This window comes from Lampetra fluviatilis, chromosome 68 (assembly GCF_964198595.1).
Source record: "Lampetra fluviatilis chromosome 68, kcLamFluv1.1, whole genome shotgun sequence".
In the NCBI taxonomy this organism is placed as follows: Eukaryota; Metazoa; Chordata; class Hyperoartia; order Petromyzontiformes; family Petromyzontidae; genus Lampetra; species Lampetra fluviatilis.
This window is the reverse complement of record NC_136342.1, coordinates 4,025,362-4,045,318: the sequence shown is the minus strand read 5'-3', so window position 1 is coordinate 4,045,318 and position 19,957 is coordinate 4,025,362. Positions and strand designations below refer to the sequence as shown.

Below are 19,957 nucleotides of genomic sequence, written 5' to 3'. Positions count from 1 at the left end.
ATGACGACGACGATGATGATGATGACGATGAAGACGATGATGATGATGAAGACGATGATGATGATGACGATGATGACGATGATGATGATGATGACGATGAAGACGATGACGATGATGATGACGACGTTGATGATGATGATGACGATGATGATGACGACGTTGATGATGATGACGACGATGAAGACGACGACGATGATGACGACGACGATGATGATGATGATGACGATGAAGACGATGATGATGACGATGACGATGATGATGACGACGTTGATGACGACGATGATGATGATGATGACAATGACGATGATGACGATGACGACGACGATGATGACGACGATGATGATGATGACGATGAAGACGATGATGACGATGATGACGATGATGACGATGATGACGATGATGACGATGATGATGATGATGACGATGATGACGATGATGACGATGACGACGATGATGATGATGATGACGATGAAGACGATGATGACGATGAAGACGATGAAGACGATGACGACGATGACGATGACGATGACGACGACGACGATGACGACGATGACGACGATGACGACGATGATGACGATGATGACGATGATGACGATACACTCACTAACTACTCCGCTACTGCTGCTAAGGCACTATACAATTCACATTGTATAGTGAATATACAGCAGTGTGATATACAGTAGGGTGGGTAGAATAATACATCGTGTAATATTACAATGCATAAGGCATAGGGTGGTGTATAGCAGAGGTGGGACAAAGTCATTGTTATGCAAGTCCAAGTCGAGTCGCAAGTCATCAAATTCATGACTCGAGTCTGACTCGAGTCCAAGTCACATGACTCGAGTCCACATCTCATAGGTGGGACAAAGTCATTGTTATGCAAGTCCAAGTCGAGTCGCAAGTCATCAAATTCATGACTCGAGTCTGACTCGAGTCCAAGTCACATGACTCGAGTCCACATCTCATAGGTGGGACAAAGTCATTGTTATGCAAGTCCAAGTCGAGTCGCAAGTCATCAAATTCATGACTCGAGTCTGACTCGAGTCCAAGTCACATGACTCGAGTCCACACCTCTGGTGTGTAGTGTATAGTGTAGTGTATAGTGTAGTAGTGTATTGCAGTGTATAGTGTAGTGTAGTAGTGTATAGTGTAGTGTATAGTGTAGTGTATAGTGTAGTATAGTAGTGTATAGTGTAGTGTATAGTGTAGTGTATAGTGTAGTGTATAGTGTAGTGTAGTAGTGTATTGTAGTGTATAGTGTAGTGTATAGTGTAGTGTATAGTAGTGTGTAGCAGAGGTGGGACAAAGTCATTGCTATGCAAGTCCAAGTCGAGTCGCAAGTCATCAAATTCATGACTCGAGTCTGACTCGAGTCCAAGTCACATGACTCGAGTCCACACCTCTGGTGTATAGTAATACAGTATAAAATGTAATGTTGATGGCAGTATATAGTGCGGGGTAGACTCGTGTGATGTAAGAGAATAAGGTTTAGCTGGAAGCATATTATATTTTTTTGCGACGTAGAATTGTAATGTATTACTTACTGTCAGTAGCTCAGCTTATTGCAGAGTATATTTAGTATACTGATGATACTATGTAGTTTATACTTTAGTTGTTTACGTGGTGTTTTAGTTACTGCAGCTACATACTATTAACATTCCTTCCCTTTATTAATGCTACCCTTACCCCCTCCCTATGATGCTGCTAATCCTGCACAATGCACGGGCATCAGTAGTACTAATCCCATACCTGCATTTCCCATACCCCCTCCCTATGATGCTGCTAATCCTGCATAATGCACGGGCATGAGTAGTACTAATCCCATACCTGCATTTCCCATACCCCCTCCCTATGATGCTGCTAATCCTGCATAATGCACGGGCATCAGTAGTACTAATCCCATACCTGCATTTCCCATACCCCCTCCCTATGATGCTGCTAATCCTGCATAATGCACGGGCATGAGTAGTACTAATCACACACCTGCATTTCCCATATCCCCTCCCTATGATGCTGCTAATCCTGCATAATGCACGGGCATCAGTAGTACTAATCCCATACCTGCATTTCCCATACCCCCTCCCTATGATGCTGCTAATCCTGCATAATGCACGGGCATGAGTAGTACTAATCCCACACCTGCATTTCCCATACCCCCTCCCTATGATGCTGCTAATCCTGCATAATGCACGGGCATGAGTAGTACTAATCCCATACCTGCATTTCCCATACCCCCTCCCTATGATGCTGCTAATCCTGCATAATGCACGGGCATGAGTAGCACTAATCACACACCTGCATTTCCCATACCCCCTCCCTATGATGCTGCTAATCCTGCATAATGCACGGGCATCAGTAGTACTAATCCCATACCTGCATTTCCCATACCCCCTCCCTATGATGCTGCTAATCCTGCATAATGCACGGGCATGAGTAGCACTAATCACACACCTGCATTTCCCATACCCCCTCCCTGTGATGCTGCTAATCCTGCATAATGCACGGGCATGAGTAGCACTAATCACACACCTGCATTTCCCATATCCCCTCCCTATGATGCTGCTAATCCTGCATAATGCACGGGCATGAGTAGCACTAATCACACACCTGCATTTCCCATACCCCCTCCCTGTGATGCTGCTAATCCTGCATAATGCACGGGCATGAGTAGTACTAATCCCATACCTGCATTTCCCATACCCCCTCCCTGTGATGCTGCTAATCCTGCATAATGCACGGGCATAATGACTTTAACCCCTCGCCAAACCTCAAGTAGTACTAATCGCATATCTGCATTTGCCATAAATATGCTAAATTCCTCTTGATATGCAAATTATTTTGTAAAGGAGCTCTTCCCTCTCCAACCCAGCAGCTTAAATATACGCTGCCAAGCCTGGTGGTGTTTCATTCAGACGCTGTCTTCCCGACAGACCTGGTCTTCACCTGACGACGGCTGCTTGCGTTGTGGCCGAAACGTCGTGAGAATTGTATTTTATTATGTTTAATTTTTATTATTTTATTATTTCCCTTCTACGTGACGACTTCGCCGAAAGAACCAAGAAGACCAAAGAAAGCTTCAAATGAAGATTGAGATAATTAAATTCGCGCGGTGCGCGTCACGTACGGTGCGCGTGTTCGGCGTGAACGGTGCGTGCGTGTGCTGTGTGTGGACACGCGGTGTCTCCCTCGATATTCGCGAGATAGAGAGAGGTGGTGTCTCCCTCGATATTCGCGAGATAGAGAGAGGCGGTGCCTCCCTCGATATTCGCGAGATAGAGAGAGGCGGTGCCTCCCTCGATATTCGCGAGATAGAGAGAGGTGGTGTCTCCCTCGATATTCGCGAGATAGAGCGAGGCGGTGCCTCCCTCGATATTCGCGAGATAGAGAGAGGTGGTGTCTCCCTCGATATTCGCGAGATAGAGAGAGGTGGCGCCTCCCTCGATATTCGCGAGATAGAGAGAGGTGGCGTCTCCCTCGATATTCGCGAGATAGAGAGAGGTGGTGTCTCCCTCGATATTCGCGAGATAGAGAGATGTGGTGCCTCCCTCGATATTCGCGAGATAGAGAGAGGTGGCGTCTCCCTCGATAGTCGCGAGATAGAGAGAGGTGGCGTCTCCCTCGATATTCGCGAGATAGAGAGAGGTGGCGTCTCCCTCGATATTCGCGAGATAGAGAGAGGTGGCGTCTCCCTCGATATTCGCGAGATAGAGATAGAGGTGCCGTCTCCCTCGATATTCGCGAGATAGAGAGAGGTGGCGTCTCCCTCGATATTCGCGAGATAGAGAGAGGTGGTGCCTCCCTCGATATTCGCGAGATAGAGAGAGGTGGCGTCTCCCTCAATATTCGCGAGATAGAGAGAGGTGGTGTCTCCCTCGATATTCGCGAGATAGAGCGAGGCGGTGCCTCCCTCGATATTCGCGAGATAGAGAGAGGTGGTGCCTCCCTCGATATTCGCGAGATAGAGAGAGGTGGTGCCTCCCTCGATATTCGCGAGATAGAGAGAGGTGGCGTCTCCCTCGATATTCGCGAGATAGAGAGAGGTGGCGTCTCCCTCAATATTCGCGAGATAGAGAGAGGTGGCGTCTCCCTCGATATTCGCGAGATAGAGAGAGGTGCCGTCTCCCTCGATATTCGCGAGATAGAGAGAGGTGGTGTCTCCCTCGATATTCGCGAGATAGAGAGAGGTGGCGTCTCCCTCGATATTCGCGAGATAGAGAGAGGTGCCGTCTCCCTCGATATTCGCGAGATAGAGAGAGGCGGTGTCTCCCTCGATATTCGCGAGATAGAGAGAGGTGGTGTCTCCCTCGATATTCGCGAGATAGAGAGAGGTGGTGCCTCCCTCGATATTCGCGAGATAGAGAGAGGTGGCGTCTCCCTCGATATTCGCGAGATAGAGAGAGGTGGCGTCTCCCTCGATATTCGCGAGATAGAGAGAGGTGGCGTCTCCCTCGATATTCGCGAGATAGAGAGAGGTGGCGTCTCCCTCGATATTCGCGAGATAGAGAGAGGTGGTGCCTCCCTCGATATTCGCGAGATAGAGAGAGGTGGTGCCTCCCTCGATATTCGCGAGATAGAGAGAGGTGGCGTCTCCCTCGATATTCGCGAGATAGAGCGAGGCGGTGCCTCCCTCGATATTCGCGAGATAGAGAGAGGTGGTGTCTCCCTCGATATTCGCGAGATAGAGAGAGGTTGTGTCTCCCTCGATATTCGCGAGATAGAGAGAGGTGGTGTCTCCCTCGATATTCGCGAGATAGAGAGAGGTGGGTGGGGGGGGGGTGGCGATGTTTGAGAGTTGCGGAACTACAACTGCACGCCTCAGGGGGCAGCGTTGACCCGGGCCGAGAACTCCGGACCGACCGATGCGACTGACGTCGACCCGACAGATACACACAGAGACAGAGAGAGAGAGACAGAGAGAGAGAGAGACACAGAGAGAGACAGAGAGAGACACAGAGAGAGAGAGAGACAGAGAGAGACAGAGAGACAGAGAGAGAGAGATGGAGAGACAGACAAAGAGAGATGGAGAGACAGACAGACAGACAGAGAGAGATGGAGAGACACAGAGAGAGAGAGAGACAGAGAGAGGCAAACAGAGAGACAGACAGTGAGAGAGACAGACAGAGATAGAGACAGACAGAGAGAGAGACAGAGAGACAAACAGCGAGACAGACAAAGAGACAGACAGAGAGACAGGGACAGACATAGAGACAGACAGAGAGAGACACAGAGAGACAGACAGAGACAGAGAGAGACACAGAGAGACAGAGAGAGACAGACAGAGACACAGAGAGACAGAGAGAGACACAGAGAGACAGAGAGAGACAGACAGAGACACAGAGAGAGACACAGAGACACACAGAGAGAGACACACTCACCTTGCCTCCCTTCTCGCCCTGTCTCCCCTCGGGTCCTGTCTGGCCAGTCGCCCCCTGCAGAAGACAAAGATCCACCGCGTAGCCTCAACAGACCGCAGGGGCAAGTGCCGTTAGCAGCAGCAGCAGCAGCAGCAGCGCCTATGGAGGCTGCCGGCGCTGCGGCACACGAGGGGCTGGGTGTTCAGCACCACGCCCGGCCGCCTTTGTCTCCCCAGTGGCGATGTTTACTACGCTACACCAGATGTACTCATTTGAGGCTGAGTCGACCTAGAGGAGGAGGCCCAGGACCGGTTCAGATAATCGTCACCGGCGTTGGCCGTGAGCGGGAATCGAACTGGGGTAGCCGGCTTCGTAGCGCAGCGTAGCGCTAACCGCTGCACCACCGCTCCCCACACACACGCACTCTAACACAGACACACACACGCACACTAACACAGACACACACACGCACTCTAACACAGACACACACACGCACACTAACACAGACACACACACGCACTCTAACACAGACACACACACGCACTCTAACACAGACACACACACGCACTCTAACACAGACACACACACGCACACTAACACAGACACACACACGCACACTAACACAGACACACACACGCACACTAACACAGACACACACACGCACACTAACACAGACACACACACGCACACTAACACAGACACACACACGCACACTAACACAGACACACACACGCACACTAACACAGACACACACACGCACACTAACACAGACACACACACGCACACTAACACAGACACACACACGCACACTAACACAGACACACACACGCACACTAACACAGACACACACACGCACTCTAACACAGACACACACACGCACACTAACACAGACACACACACGCACACTAACACAGACACACACACGCACACTAACACAGACACACACACGCACACTAACACAGACACACACACGCACACTAACACAGACACACACACGCACACTAACACAGACACACACACGCACACTAACACAGACACACACACGCACTCTAACACAGACACACACACGCACTCTAACACAGACACACACACGCACTCTAACACAGACACACACACGCACACTAACACAGACACACACACGCACTCTAACACAGACACACACACGCACTCTAACACAGACACACACACGCACTCTAACACAGACACACACACGCACACTAACACAGACACACACACGCACACTAACACAGACACACACACGCACACTAACACAGACACACACACGCACACTAACACAGACACACACACGCACACTAACACAGACACACACACGCACACTAACACAGACACACACACGCATCCCCGTGTGACCGTGCATGTACGGGTGAGAGTGAGCGTGCGTCATCGTGTGTGTGTGTCGAAGTGTGCTGAGCGCGTGTGTGCTGTGTTGTGTGTGTTGTGTGTGTGCTGTGTTGTGTGTGTTGTGTGTGTGTGTTGTGTGTGTTGTGTGTGTGTGTTGTGTGTGTTGTGTGTGTGCTGTGTTGTGTGTGTTGTGTGTGTGTGTTGTGTGTGTTGTGTGTGTGCTGTGTTGTGTGTGTGCTGTGTTGTGTGTGTTGTGTGTGTGTGTTGTGTGTGTTGTGTGTGTGCTGTGTTGTGTGTGTTGTGTGTGTGCTGTGTTGTGTGTGTTGTGTGTGTGTGTTGTGTGTGTTGTGTGTGTGTGTTGTGTGTGTTGTGTGTGTGCTGTGTTGTGTGTGTTGTGTGTGTGCTGTGTTGTGTGTGTTGTGTGTGTGTGTTGTGTGTGTTGTGTGTGTTGTGTGTGTGCTGTGTTGTGTGTGTTGTGTGTGTGCTGTGTTGTGTGTGTGCTGTGTTGTGTGTGTGCTGTGCGTGTGCTGTGTTGTGTGTGCTGTGTTGTGTGTGTTGTGTGTGTGCTGTGTTGTGTGTGTGCTGTGCTGTGTGTGTGCTGTGTTGTGTTGTGTGCTGTGCTGTGTGTGTGCTGTGCTGTGCTGTGTGTGTGCTGTGCTGTGTGTGTGCTGTGTTGTGTGTGTGCTTGTGCTGTGTGTGTGCTGTGTTGTGTGTGTGCTGTGCTGTGTGTGTGCTGTGTGTATTGTGTTGTGTGCTGTGCTGTGTTGTGTGTGTGTGTTGTGTGTGTGCTGCGTTGTGTGTCAGAGAAAAGAAAGGTTATCCGATCTCCGACCCCCAGGAACAGGTTTGCAGATTTGCTGAGCATTTCTGTGAGGTCGTCGGGGAGGGGACATCCCTAAACCTGGAACATATCATGGCGCAAAGTGGGGATGACCCTGCTGAGGCTGCGGTGCCTCAAATATTGCAGGAGGAAGTCACCCCCTGTGAGTGGCTGGCTGAGGGGCCATCTGTTGAGGAAGTACTGAAGGCGATCCGGAGTCTGAGACCAGGAAAGGCACCGGGCAGAGATGATCTCCCAAGCAAAATGCTGAGGGAGGGTGGCGATTGTGCACAGACTGCCCTATATGACGTCATAACAACAGTCTGGACCACTGGATGAGTTCCGCAGGACTAGAAGGATGCCCTGGTGGTCCCCCTCTTTGAGAAGGGAGACCGCACAGACTGTAACAACTACAGGGGCATCTCACTCCTCAGTGTGCCGGGAAAGGTCCTGGCAAAGATTTTTCAACATCGCCTTGCCAGGCACGCTGAGGAGAGGCTTGCGGAGCCCCAATGCGGTTTCAGGAAAGGGCGGTCCTGCACAGATGCCACATTTTCTGTCCGTCTGCTCCAGCAGAGGTGTAGGGAATTCTAACAAGACCTACATCTCTGCTTTATTGACGTGGTCAAGGCACTGTGACACCATCAGTAGGCCTGGGCTCTGGGTTGTTCTTCGTGCTATCGGAGTCCCTGACCCTCTGCTCACGATCATTAAGGACCTTCATGATGGTGGGCAGCTGCATGGCCGGGAGTCGGAACGATTCCCTGTTCACCTTGGGGTGCTACAAGGATGTCCTCTGTCTCCCACATTACTTAACATCTATTTCAACCACGTAATTCATCAAGCCTTCGATGGCTGTATCGGAGGAATTTCCATCTGGTACAGATACAACGGGAGGCTGATCGGTGCCCGTGTGCGGTCAACGGATGGCTCCCTATTGCTCAACCATGTTACGTTTGCCGATGATCAGGTGATTGCTGCTCACTCAGAGGAGGAGTTGGAGGCGCTGCTGCTGAACCTGGAGCGTGCCACTAAGAGGTGGGGCCTTACCATCAACCCCACCAAAACTAAGCACCTGCCTGGGTATTTTGTGCCATCGGACACTCCACCCCCACAACTCCAAATTGGTGATAGGGCAGTTGTGGAGAGAGTGGAGAGTTTCCCATACCTGGGCAGTGTACTCTTGACCAGCTCCGGTTTAACAGCAGAGGTCTCACTCCGAATCAGTCGAGCGGCAATATCTTTTCATCGGTTGCGTAACGCTGCTGTGTGGAAGCTACCTGGTCTGTCCCTCCGCACGAAGCTTCAGGTCTTCTCGGCCACAGTCATTCCCTCCCTTCTCTACGCTTGCGAAACGTGGACCCCCCTAATGGAGCATCTTCGCCGGTTAGAAACATTGAGGCTGCCTACGATCCATCCTGGGTTTAACCAGCAGGCTGGATTGTGTGAGAAGCTCACAAATCCTTGAAAGATCTGGACAAAGTCCCATCAGTGAGCTCCTCTGGCAGGCAAGGCTGCGTTGGCTGGGTCATGTAGCCCGCATGCCCAGCCACCGCATGCCTAAACAGCTCTTGGATAGAGTGATGTGGTACAAGAGGATGTGGAGCTGAGTGGACTTGCCGATGACTGGTACCAGCGGTGTCAAGATCGGCCTCTGTGGAGGAGGCTCGTGAAGGACGCTACTGGGCAGTTAGAGGCAGTCACCCTCTAGCAACATCGGAGGGCGGAGGAGCGACGCTCACAACAATGAACGGAGTGCCGGGTGGCTAAAGCACAGTAAGTTGACACAGGAGGTGGCACAGGTGGTGCATTAGCCAGTCATCTCGGTCATCTCAGTCAGTCGACCCGTGGCACCTGCTGGGTCTGTCCCGTGACCTCCTGCCAGCGGGCGTTCGACACTTCACGTGGCCTCAACGTGCACATGGCCTGGCACGAGCGTCGTGGTGACGTCACCGCCACTTAGTGGCGGTTGTTGGTTGTTGTTGTTGTTGTGCGTACTGTGTGTGCTGCGCTGTTGTGCTGTACACACCCTCTTCCCTGTAGGCCCAGGCGGGCCAGCTTCACCAGTCACACCTGGAGACCCCTGCAGGTGCACACACAGACACACACGGACACACACGGACACACACACAGACACACATGTGTACATAGACACACACACAGACACACAGACACACACGGACACAGACACACATATGTACGTAGACACACACACAGACACACAGACACACACAGACACACAGACACACACGGACACACACGGACACACACGGACACACACACACAGACACACACACAGACACACACACAGACACACACAGAGACACACACACAGACACACACACAGACACACACACAGACACACACAGACACACACACAGACACACACACAGACACACACGGACACACAGACACACATATGTACGTAGACACACAAACAGACAAAGATCCCCCGTGTAGCCTTAACAGACTGTAGGGGCAAGTGCTGTTAGCGAGCACCTATGAAGGCTGGCACGGCACACGAGTTGGTGGGTGGCCAGCACCACGCACGGCCGCCTTTGTCTCCCCCCAGTGACAATGTTTACTACACACTGCATCAAGTACTCATTTGAGGCTGAGTCGACCTAGGGGAGGACCAGGACCGGTTCAGAGAATCGTCACCGGTGTTGGCCATTGGCGGGAATCGAACCTGGGTCGCCGGGTTCGTAGCGCAGCGTAGCGCTAACCACTACACCCACCGCTCCCCACACACACGTACAAAGACAAAGATCCCCCGTGTAGCCTTAACAGACTGTAGGGGCAAGTGCTGTTAGCGAGCACCAAAGGAAGGCCGGAACGGCACACGAGGGGGTGGGTGGCCAGCACCACGCCCGGCCGCCTTTGTCTCCCCAGTGGCGATGTTTACTACACACCGCACCAGGTACTCGTTTGAGGCTGAGTCGACCTAGGGAAGGCCCGGGACCGGTTCAGATAATCGTCACTGGTGTTGGCCGTGAGCGGGAATCGAACCCGGGTCGCCGGGTTCATAGCGTCAGCGCGCTAACCGCTGCACCACCGCTCCCCACACAGACACACAGACACACACACAGACACACACACACACAAAGTGGTGGTGGTGGTGAGTGGTGAGGTGGTGGTGAGTGGTGAGGTGAGCACATCTTACAGTCTGTCCTTGTTCACCATCCTCTCCTTTCTCTCCGGGAGCTCCATCTTGACCCTGAGGCAAAGACAAAGATCCCCCGTGTAGCCTTAACACTGTTGGGGCAAGTGCTGTGAGCAAGTAGCAGCAGAGCCTATGGGAGTGCACGGGTGTCTGGTGGAGCTCCGTGTGGGTGAGTGGAGCTCTGTGTGAGTGTGGGTGGAGCTCCGTGTGGGTGAGTGGAGCTCTGTGTGAGTGTGGGTGGAGCTTTGTGTGAGTGTAGCTCTGTGTGAGTGTGGGTGGAGCTCTGTGTGAGTGGAGCTCTGTGTGAGTGTGAGTGGAGCTCTGTGTGAGTGTGGGTGGAGCTCTGTGTGAGTGTGAGTGGAGCTCTGTGTGAGTGTGGGTGGAGCTCTGTGTGAGTGTGAGTGGAGCTCTGTGTGAGTGGAGCTCTGTGTGAGTGTGAGTGGAGCTCTGTGTGAGTGTGGGTGGAGCTCTGTGTGAGTGTGGGTGGAGCTCTGTGTGAGTGTGGGTGGAGCTCTGTGTGAGTGTGAGTGGAGCTCTGTGTGAGTGGAGCTCTGTGTGAGTGTGAGTGGAGCTCTGTGTGAGTGTGGGTGGAGCTCTGTGTGAGTGTGAGTGGAGCTCCGTGTGGGTGAGTGGAGCTCTGTGTGAGTGTGAATGGAGCTCTGTGTGAGTGTGAGTGGAGCTCTGTGTGAGTGTGGGTGGAGCTCTGTGTGTGTGTGAGTGGAGCTCTGTGTGAGTGTGAGTGGAGCTCTGTATGAGTGTGGGTGGAGCTCTGTGTGAGTGTGAGTGGAGCTCCGTGTGGGTGAGTGGAGCTCTGTGTGAGTGTGAATGGAGCTCTGTGTGAGTGTGAGTGGAGCTCTGTGTGAGTGTGGGTGGAGCTCTGTGTGTGTGTGAGTGGAGCTCTGTGTGAGTGTGAGTGGAGCTCTGTGTGAGTGTGGGTGGAGCTCTGTGTGTGTGTGAGTGGAGCTCTGTGTGAGTGTGGGTGGAGCTCTGTGTGAGTGTGGGTGGAGCTCTGTGTGAGTGTGGGTGGAGCTCTGTGTGAGTGTGGGTGGAGCTCTGTGTGAGTGTGGGTGGAGCTCTGTGTGAGTGTGGGTGGAGCTCTGTGTGAGTGTGAATGGAGCTCTGTGTGAGTGTGAATGGAGCTCTGTGTGAGTGTGGGTGGAGCTCTGTGTGAGTGTGAGTGGAGCTCTGTGTGAGTGGAGCTCTGTGTGAGTGTGAGTGGCGCTCTGTGTGAGTGTGAGTGGAGCTCTGTGTGAGTGTGGGTGGAGCTCTGTGTGAGTGTGAGTGGAGCTCTGTGTGTGTGTGAGTGGAGCTCTGTGTGAGTGGAGCTCCGTGTGGGTGAGTGGAGCTCTGTGTGAGTGTGGGTGGAGCTCCGTGTGGGTGAGTGGAGCTCTGTGTGAGTGTGGGTGGAGCTCCGTGTGGGTGAGTGGAGCTCTGTGTGAGTGTGAGTGGAGCTCTGTGTGAGTGTGGGTGGAGCTCTGTGAGTGTGGGTGGAGCTCTGTGTGAGCGTGGGTGGAGCTCTGTGTGTGTGTGAGTGGAGCTCTGTGTGAGTGTGGGTGGAGCTCTGTGTGAGTGTGGGTGGAGCTCTGTGTGAGTGTGGGTGGAGCTCTGTGTGAGTGTGGGTGGAGCTCTGTGTGAGTGTAGGTGGAGCTCTGTGTGTGTGAGTGGAGCTCTGTGTGAGTGTGGGTGGAGCTCTGTGTGAGTGTAGGTGGAGCTCTGTGTGAGTGTGGGTGGAGCTCTGTGTGAGTGTGGGTGGAGCTCTGTGTGAGTGTGGGTGGAGCTCTGTGTGAGTGTGGGTGGAGCTCTGTGTGAGTGTAGGTGGAGCTCTGTGTGTGTGTGAGTGGAGCTCTGTGTGAGTGTGGGTGGAGCTCTGTGTGAGTGTAGGTGGAGCTCTGTGTGAGTATGGGTGGAGCTCTGTGTGAGTGTGGGTGGAGCTCTGTGTGAGTGTGGGTGGAGCTCTGTGTGAGTGTGAGTGGAGCTCTGTGTGAGTGTGGGTGGAGCTCTGTGTGAGTGTAGGTGGAGCTCTGTGTGAGTGTGGGTGGAGCTCTGTGTGAGTGTGGGTGGAGCTCTGTGTGAGTGTGGGTGGAGCTCTGTGTGAGTGTGGGTGGAGCTCTGTGTGAGTGTGGGTGGAGCTCTGTGTGAGTGTGAGTGGAGCTCTGTGTGTGTGTGAGTGGAGCTCTGTGTGAGTGTGAGTGGAGCTCTGTGTGAGTGTGAGTGGAGCTCTGTGTGAGTGTGGGTGGAGCTCTGTGTGAGTGTGAGTGGAGCTCTTTGTGTGTGTGAGTGGAGCTCTGTGTGAGTGTGGGTGGAGCTCTGTGTGAGTGTGGGTGGAGCTCTGTGTGAGTGGAGCTCTTGTTGAGTGGAGCTCTGTGTGAGTGTAGGTGGAGCTCTGTGTGAGTGGAGCTCTGTGTGGTGTGAGTGGAGCTCTGTGTGGGTGGAGCTCTGTGTGAGTAGAGCTCTGTGTGAGTGGAGCTCTGTGTGAGTGGAGCTCTGTGTGGTGTAAGTGGAGCTCTGTGTGGGTGTGGGTGGAGCTCTGTGTGAGTGGAGCTCTGTGTGAGTGTGAGTGGAGCTCTGTGTGAGTGTGGGTGGAGCTCTGTGTGAGTGGAGCTCTGTGTGAGTGTGGGTGGAGCTCTGTGTGAGTGTGGGTGGAGCTCTGTGTGAGTGGAGCTCTGTGTGAGTGTGGGTGGAGCTCTGTGTGAGTGTGGGTGGAGCTCTGTGTGAGTGTGAGTGGAGCTCTGTGTGTGTGTGAGTGGAGCTCTGTGTGAGTGTGGGTGGAGCTCTGTGTGAGTGGAGCTCTTGTTGAGTGGAGCTCTGTGTGAGTGGAGCTCTTGTTGAGTGGAGCTCTGTGTGAGTGTGGGTGGAGCTCTGTGTGAGAGGAGCTCTGTGTGAGTGTGAGTGGAGCTCTGTGTGGTGTGAGTGGAGCTCTGTGTGGGTGTGGGTGGAGCTCTGTGTGAGTGGAGCTCTGTGTGAGTGTGAGTGGAGCTCTGTGTGAGTGTGGGTGGAGCTCTGTGTGAGTGTGAGTGGAGCTCTGTGTGAGTGTGGGTGGAGCTCTGTGTGAGTGTGAGTGGAGCTCTGTGTGAGTGTGAGTGAAGCTCTGTGTGAGTGGAGCTCTGTGTGAGTGTGGGTGGAGCTCTGTGTGATTGTGAGTGGAGCTCTGTGTGAGTGTGAGTGGGGCTCTGTGTGAGTGTGAGTGGAGCTCTGTGTGAGTGGAGCTCTGTGTGAGTGTGAGTGGAGCTCTGTGTGAGTGTGAGTGGAGCTCTGTGTGAGTGTGAGTGGAGCTCTGTGTGAGTGTGAGTGGAGCTCTGTGTGAGTGTGAGTGGAGCTCTGTGTGAGTGTGGGTGGAGCTCTGTGTGAGTGTGGGTGGAGCTCTGTGTGAGTGGAGCTCTGTGTGAGTGTGGGTGGAGCTCTGTGTGAGTGTGAGTGGAGCTCTGTGTGAGTGTGAGTGGAGCTCTGTGTGAGTGTGAGTGGAGCTCTGTGTGAGTGTGGGTGGAGCTCTGTGTGAGTGTGAGTGGAGCTCTGTGTGAGTGTGGGTGGAGCTCTGTGTGAGTGTGGGTGGAGCTCTGTGTGAGTGTGAGTGGAGCTCTGTGTGAGTGGAGCTCTGTGTGAGTGTGAGTGGCGCTCTGTGTGAGTGTGAGTGGAGCTCTGTGTGAGTGTGGGTGGAGCTCTGTGTGAGTGTGGGTGGAGCTCTGTGTGAGTGTGGGTGGAGCTGTGTGAGTGTGGGTGGAGCTCTGTGTGAGTGTGGGTGGAGCTCTGTGTGAGTGTGGGTGGAGCTCTGTGTGAGTGTGAGTGAAGCTCTGTGTGAGTGTGGGTGGAGCTCTGTGTGAGTGTGGGTGGAGCTCTGTGTGAGTGTGGGTGGAGCTCTGTGTGAGTGGAGCTCTGTGTGTGTGTGAGTGGAGCTCTGTGTGAGTGTGAGTGAAGCTCTGTGTGAGTGTGGGTGGAGCTCTGTGTGAGTGTGAGTGGAGCTCTGTGTGAGTGTGAGTGGAGCTGTGTGTGAGTGTGAGTGGAGCTCTGTGTGAGTGGAGCTCTGTGTGAGTGTGAGTGGAGCTCTGTGTGAGTGTGAGTGGAGCTCTGTGTGAGTGTGGGTGGAGCTCTGTGTGAGTGTGGGTGGAGCTCTGTGTGAGTGTGGGTGGAGCTCTATGTGAGTGTGGGTGGAGCTCTGTGTGAGTGTGGGTGGAGCTCTGTGTGAGTGTGGGTGGAGCTCTGTGTGAGTGTGGGTGGAGCTCTGTGTGAGTGTGGGTGGAGCTCTGTGTGAGTGTGGGTGGAGCTCTGTGTGAGTGTGGGTGGAGCTCTGTGTGAGTGTGGGTGGAGCTCTATGTGAGTGTGGGTGGAGCTCTGTGTGAGTGTGGGTGGAGCTCTGTGTGAGTGTGGGTGGAGCTCTGTGTGAGTGTGGGTGGAGCTCTGTGTGAGTGTGGGTGGAGCTCTGTGTGAGTGTGAGTGGAGCTCTGTGTGTGTGTGAGTGGAGCTCTGTGTGAGTGGAGCTCCGTGTGGGTGAGTGGAGCTCTGTGTGAGTGTGGGTGGAGCTCCGTGTGGGTGAGTGGAGCTCTGTGTGAGTGTGGGTGGAGCTCCGTGTGGGTGAGTGGAGCTCTGTGTGAGTGTGAGTGGAGCTCTGTGTGAGTGTGGGTGGAGCTCTGTGAGTGTGGGTGGAGCTCTGTGTGAGCGTGGGTGGAGCTCTGTGTGTGTGTGAGTGGAGCTCTGTGTGAGTGTGGGTGGAGCTCTGTGTGAGTGTGGGTGGAGCTCTGTGTGAGTGTGGGTGGAGCTCTGTGTGAGTGTGGGTGGAGCTCTGTGTGAGTGTAGGTGGAGCTCTGTGTGTGTGAGTGGAGCTCTGTGTGAGTGTGGGTGGAGCTCTGTGTGAGTGTAGGTGGAGCTCTGTGTGAGTGTGGGTGGAGCTCTGTGTGAGTGTGGGTGGAGCTCTGTGTGAGTGTGGGTGGAGCTCTGTGTGAGTGTGGGTGGAGCTCTGTGTGAGTGTAGGTGGAGCTCTGTGTGTGTGTGAGTGGAGCTCTGTGTGAGTGTGGGTGGAGCTCTGTGTGAGTGTAGGTGGAGCTCTGTGTGAGTATGGGTGGAGCTCTGTGTGAGTGTGGGTGGAGCTCTGTGTGAGTGTGGGTGGAGCTCTGTGTGAGTGTGAGTGGAGCTCTGTGTGAGTGTGGGTGGAGCTCTGTGTGAGTGTAGGTGGAGCTCTGTGTGAGTGTGGGTGGAGCTCTGTGTGAGTGTGGGTGGAGCTCTGTGTGAGTGTGGGTGGAGCTCTGTGTGAGTGTGGGTGGAGCTCTGTGTGAGTGTGGGTGGAGCTCTGTGTGAGTGTGAGTGGAGCTCTGTGTGTGTGTGAGTGGAGCTCTGTGTGAGTGTGAGTGGAGCTCTGTGTGAGTGTGAGTGGAGCTCTGTGTGAGTGTGGGTGGAGCTCTGTGTGAGTGTGAGTGGAGCTCTTTGTGTGTGTGAGTGGAGCTCTGTGTGAGTGTGGGTGGAGCTCTGTGTGAGTGTGGGTGGAGCTCTGTGTGAGTGGAGCTCTTGTTGAGTGGAGCTCTGTGTGAGTGTAGGTGGAGCTCTGTGTGAGTGGAGCTCTGTGTGGTGTGAGTGGAGCTCTGTGTGGGTGGAGCTCTGTGTGAGTAGAGCTCTGTGTGAGTGTGAGTGGAGCTCTGTGTGAGTGGAGCTCTGTGTGGTGTAAGTGGAGCTCTGTGTGGGTGTGGGTGGAGCTCTGTGTGAGTGGAGCTCTGTGTGAGTGTGAGTGGAGCTCTGTGTGAGTGTGGGTGGAGCTCTGTGTGAGTGGAGCTCTGTGTGAGTGTGGGTGGAGCTCTGTGTGAGTGTGGGTGGAGCTCTGTGTGAGTGGAGCTCTGTGTGAGTGTGGGTGGAGCTCTGTGTGAGTGTGGGTGGAGCTCTGTGTGAGTGTGAGTGGAGCTCTGTGTGTGTGTGAGTGGAGCTCTGTGTGAGTGTGGGTGGAGCTCTGTGTGAGTGGAGCTCTTGTTGAGTGGAGCTCTGTGTGAGTGGAGCTCTTGTTGAGTGGAGCTCTGTGTGAGTGTGGGTGGAGCTCTGTGTGAGAGGAGCTCTGTGTGAGTGTGAGTGGAGCTCTGTGTGGTGTGAGTGGAGCTCTGTGTGGGTGTGGGTGGAGCTCTGTGTGAGTGGAGCTCTGTGTGAGTGTGAGTGGAGCTCTGTGTGAGTGTGGGTGGAGCTCTGTGTGAGTGTGAGTGGAGCTCTGTGTGAGTGTGGGTGGAGCTCTGTGTGAGTGTGAGTGGAGCTCTGTGTGAGTGTGAGTGAAGCTCTGTGTGAGTGGAGCTCTGTGTGAGTGTGGGTGGAGCTCTGTGTGATTGTGAGTGGAGCTCTGTGTGAGTGTGAGTGGGGCTCTGTGTGAGTGTGAGTGGAGCTCTGTGTGAGTGGAGCTCTGTGTGAGTGTGAGTGGAGCTCTGTGTGAGTGTGAGTGGAGCTCTGTGTGAGTGTGAGTGGAGCTCTGTGTGAGTGTGAGTGGAGCTCTGTGTGAGTGTGGGTGGAGCTCTGTGTGAGTGTGGGTGGAGCTCTGTGTGAGTGGAGCTCTGTGTGAGTGTGGGTGGAGCTCTGTGTGAGTGTGAGTGGAGCTCTGTGTGAGTGTGAGTGGAGCTCTGTGTGAGTGTGAGTGGAGCTCTGTGTGAGTGTGGGTGGAGCTCTGTGTGAGTGTGAGTGGAGCTCTGTGTGAGTGTGGGTGGAGCTCTGTGTGAGTGTGGGTGGAGCTCTGTGTGAGTGTGAGTGGAGCTCTGTGTGAGTGGAGCTCTGTGTGAGTGTGAGTGGCGCTCTGTGTGAGTGTGAGTGGAGCTCTGTGTGAGTGTGGGTGGAGCTCTGTGTGAGTGTGGGTGGAGCTCTGTGTGAGTGTGGGTGGAGCTGTGTGAGTGTGGGTGGAGCTCTGTGTGAGTGTGGGTGGAGCTCTGTGTGAGTGTGGGTGGAGCTCTGTGTGAGTGTGAGTGAAGCTCTGTGTGAGTGTGGGTGGAGCTCTGTGTGAGTGTGGGTGGAGCTCTGTGTGAGTGTGGGTGGAGCTCTGTGTGAGTGGAGCTCTGTGTGAGTGTGAGTGAAGCTCTGTGTGAGTGTGGGTGGAGCTCTGTGTGAGTGTGAGTGGAGCTCTGTGTGAGTGTGAGTGGAGCTGTGTGTGAGTGTGAGTGGAGCTCTGTGTGAGTGGAGCTCTGTGTGAGTGTGAGTGGAGCTCTGTGTGAGTGTGAGTGGAGCTCTGTGTGAGTGTGGGTGGAGCTCTGTGTGAGTGTGGGTGGAGCTCTGTGTGAGTGTGGGTGGAGCTCTATGTGAGTGTGGGTGGAGCTCTGTGTGAGTGTGGGTGGAGCTCTGTGTGAGTGTGGGTGGAGCTCTGTGTGAGTGTGGGTGGAGCTCTGTGTGAGTGTGGGTGGAGCTCTGTGTGAGTGTGGGTGGAGCTCTGTGTGAGTGTGGGTGGAGCTCTGTGTGAGTGTGGGTGGAGCTCTATGTGAGTGTGGGTGGAGCTCTGTGTGAGTGTGGGTGGAGCTCTGTGTGAGTGTGGGTGGAGCTCTGTGTGAGTGTGGGTGGAGCTCTGTGTGAGTGTGGGTGGAGCTCTGTGTGAGTGTGGGTGGAGCTCTGTGTGAGTGTGGGTGGAGCTCTGTGTGAGTGTGGGTGGAGCTCTGTGTGAGTGTGAGTGGAGCTCTGTGTGAGTGGAGCTCTGTGTGAGTGTGGGTGGAGCTCTGTGTGAGTGTGGGTGGAGCTCTGTGTGAGTGTGGGTGGAGCTCTGTGTGAGTGTGGGTGGAGCTCTGTGTGAGTGTGAGTGGAGCTCTGTGTGAGTGTGAGTGGAGCTCTGTGTGAGTGTGGGTGGAGCTCTGTGTGAGTGTGGGTGGAGCTCTGTGTGAGTGTGGGTGGAGCTCTGTGTGAGTGTGGGTGGAGCTCTGTGTGAGTGTGGGTGGAGCTCTGTGTGAGTGTGGGTGGAGCTCTGTGTGAGTGTGGGTGGAGCTCTGTGTGAGTGTGGGTGGAGCTCTGTGTGAGTGTAGGTGGAGCTCTGTGTGAGTGTGAGTGGAGCTCTGTGTGAGTGTGAGTGGAGCTCTGTGTGAGTGTGGGTGGAGCTCTGTGTGAGTGTGGGTGGAGCTCTGTGTGAGTGTGAGTGGAGCTCTGTGTGAGTGTGAGTGGCGCTCTGTGTGAGTGTGAGTGGAGCTCTGTGTGAGTGTGGGTGGAGCTCTGTGTGAGTGTGGGTGGAGCTCTGTGTGAGTGTGGGTGGAGCTCTGTGTGAGTGTGGGTGGAGCTCTGTGTGAGTGGAGCTCTGTGTGAGTGGAGCTCTGTGTGAGTGTGAGTGGCGCTCTGTGTGAGTGTGAGTGGAGCTCTGTGTGAGTGTGGGTGGAGCTCTGTGTGAGTGTGGGTGGAGCTCTGTGTGAGTGTGGGTGGAGCTCTGTGTGAGTGTGGGTGGAGCTCTGTGTGGGTGGAGGAGGCAGGGACCTTACCGGCGATCCAACCTCTCCCCTGGGTCCTGTGTCACCGGGGAATCCAACGGGGCCCTGTACACACACAGACACACACACAGACACACACACAGACACACACACACACAGACACACACACACACACACAGACACACACACACAGACACACACACACAGACACACACACACACAGACACACACACACAGACACACACACACAGACACACACACACAGACACACACAGACTCACACACACACAGACTCACACACACACAGACACACACAAACACACACACACACGGACACAAAACACACGCACGCAAGTGAGCGCGTGTGTTTTTTGTTTGGCGTGAAGGACGCCTGCTGCATGTGTGTGCGTGTACATGTGTGTGTATGCATGCGTGTGTGTGTGTGTATGCATGCGTGTGTGTATGCATGCGTGTGTGTGTGTATGAGTGTGAGCGTGTGTGTGTGTACTACCGGGTTGCCCTTGGGCCCGTCCTCGCCAGGAGGCCCCTTGGCTCCGGCTCCGCCCGGAGACCCCGGGTTGCCCCCCTCTCCCTTCTCGCCCCTCTCTCCACGAGGGCCCTGCCACGCACACACACAAAGACAAAGATCCCCCGTGTAGCCTCGACACGCCGTAGGGGCAAGTGCCCTGAGTAGCGAGCAGCAGCTGTGACGCACCACGAGGGGGTTGGGTGGCCATGTTTGCTACTACACACCGCACCAGGTACTCGTTTGAGGCCGAGTCGACCTAGGGGAGGCCCAGGACCGGTGGAGATAATCCGTCACCGGCGGTGTTGGCCGTGAGCGGTGGCGCTAACCAAAGCACCACCGCTCGCCGTTCGCGGAAACAAAGGTCCCCCGTGTAGCCTTGACAGACTG

General features: G+C 54.3%; 1 protein-coding gene across 1 annotated transcript in view; it reads right to left on the bottom strand.

The window, feature by feature from the left end:
* LOC144952536 (uncharacterized) overlaps positions 1-19,957 on the bottom strand; it is a 208,730-nt gene that overhangs the window by 24,519 nt on the left and 164,254 nt on the right. Inside the window, 5 exon segments of the mRNA XM_078882985.1 lie at positions 5,376-5,429; positions 9,566-9,619; positions 10,700-10,753; positions 19,093-19,146; positions 19,553-19,660. Of these exon segments, the coding sequence (XP_078739111.1) occupies positions 5,376-5,429; positions 9,566-9,619; positions 10,700-10,753; positions 19,093-19,146; positions 19,553-19,660 (324 nt within the window).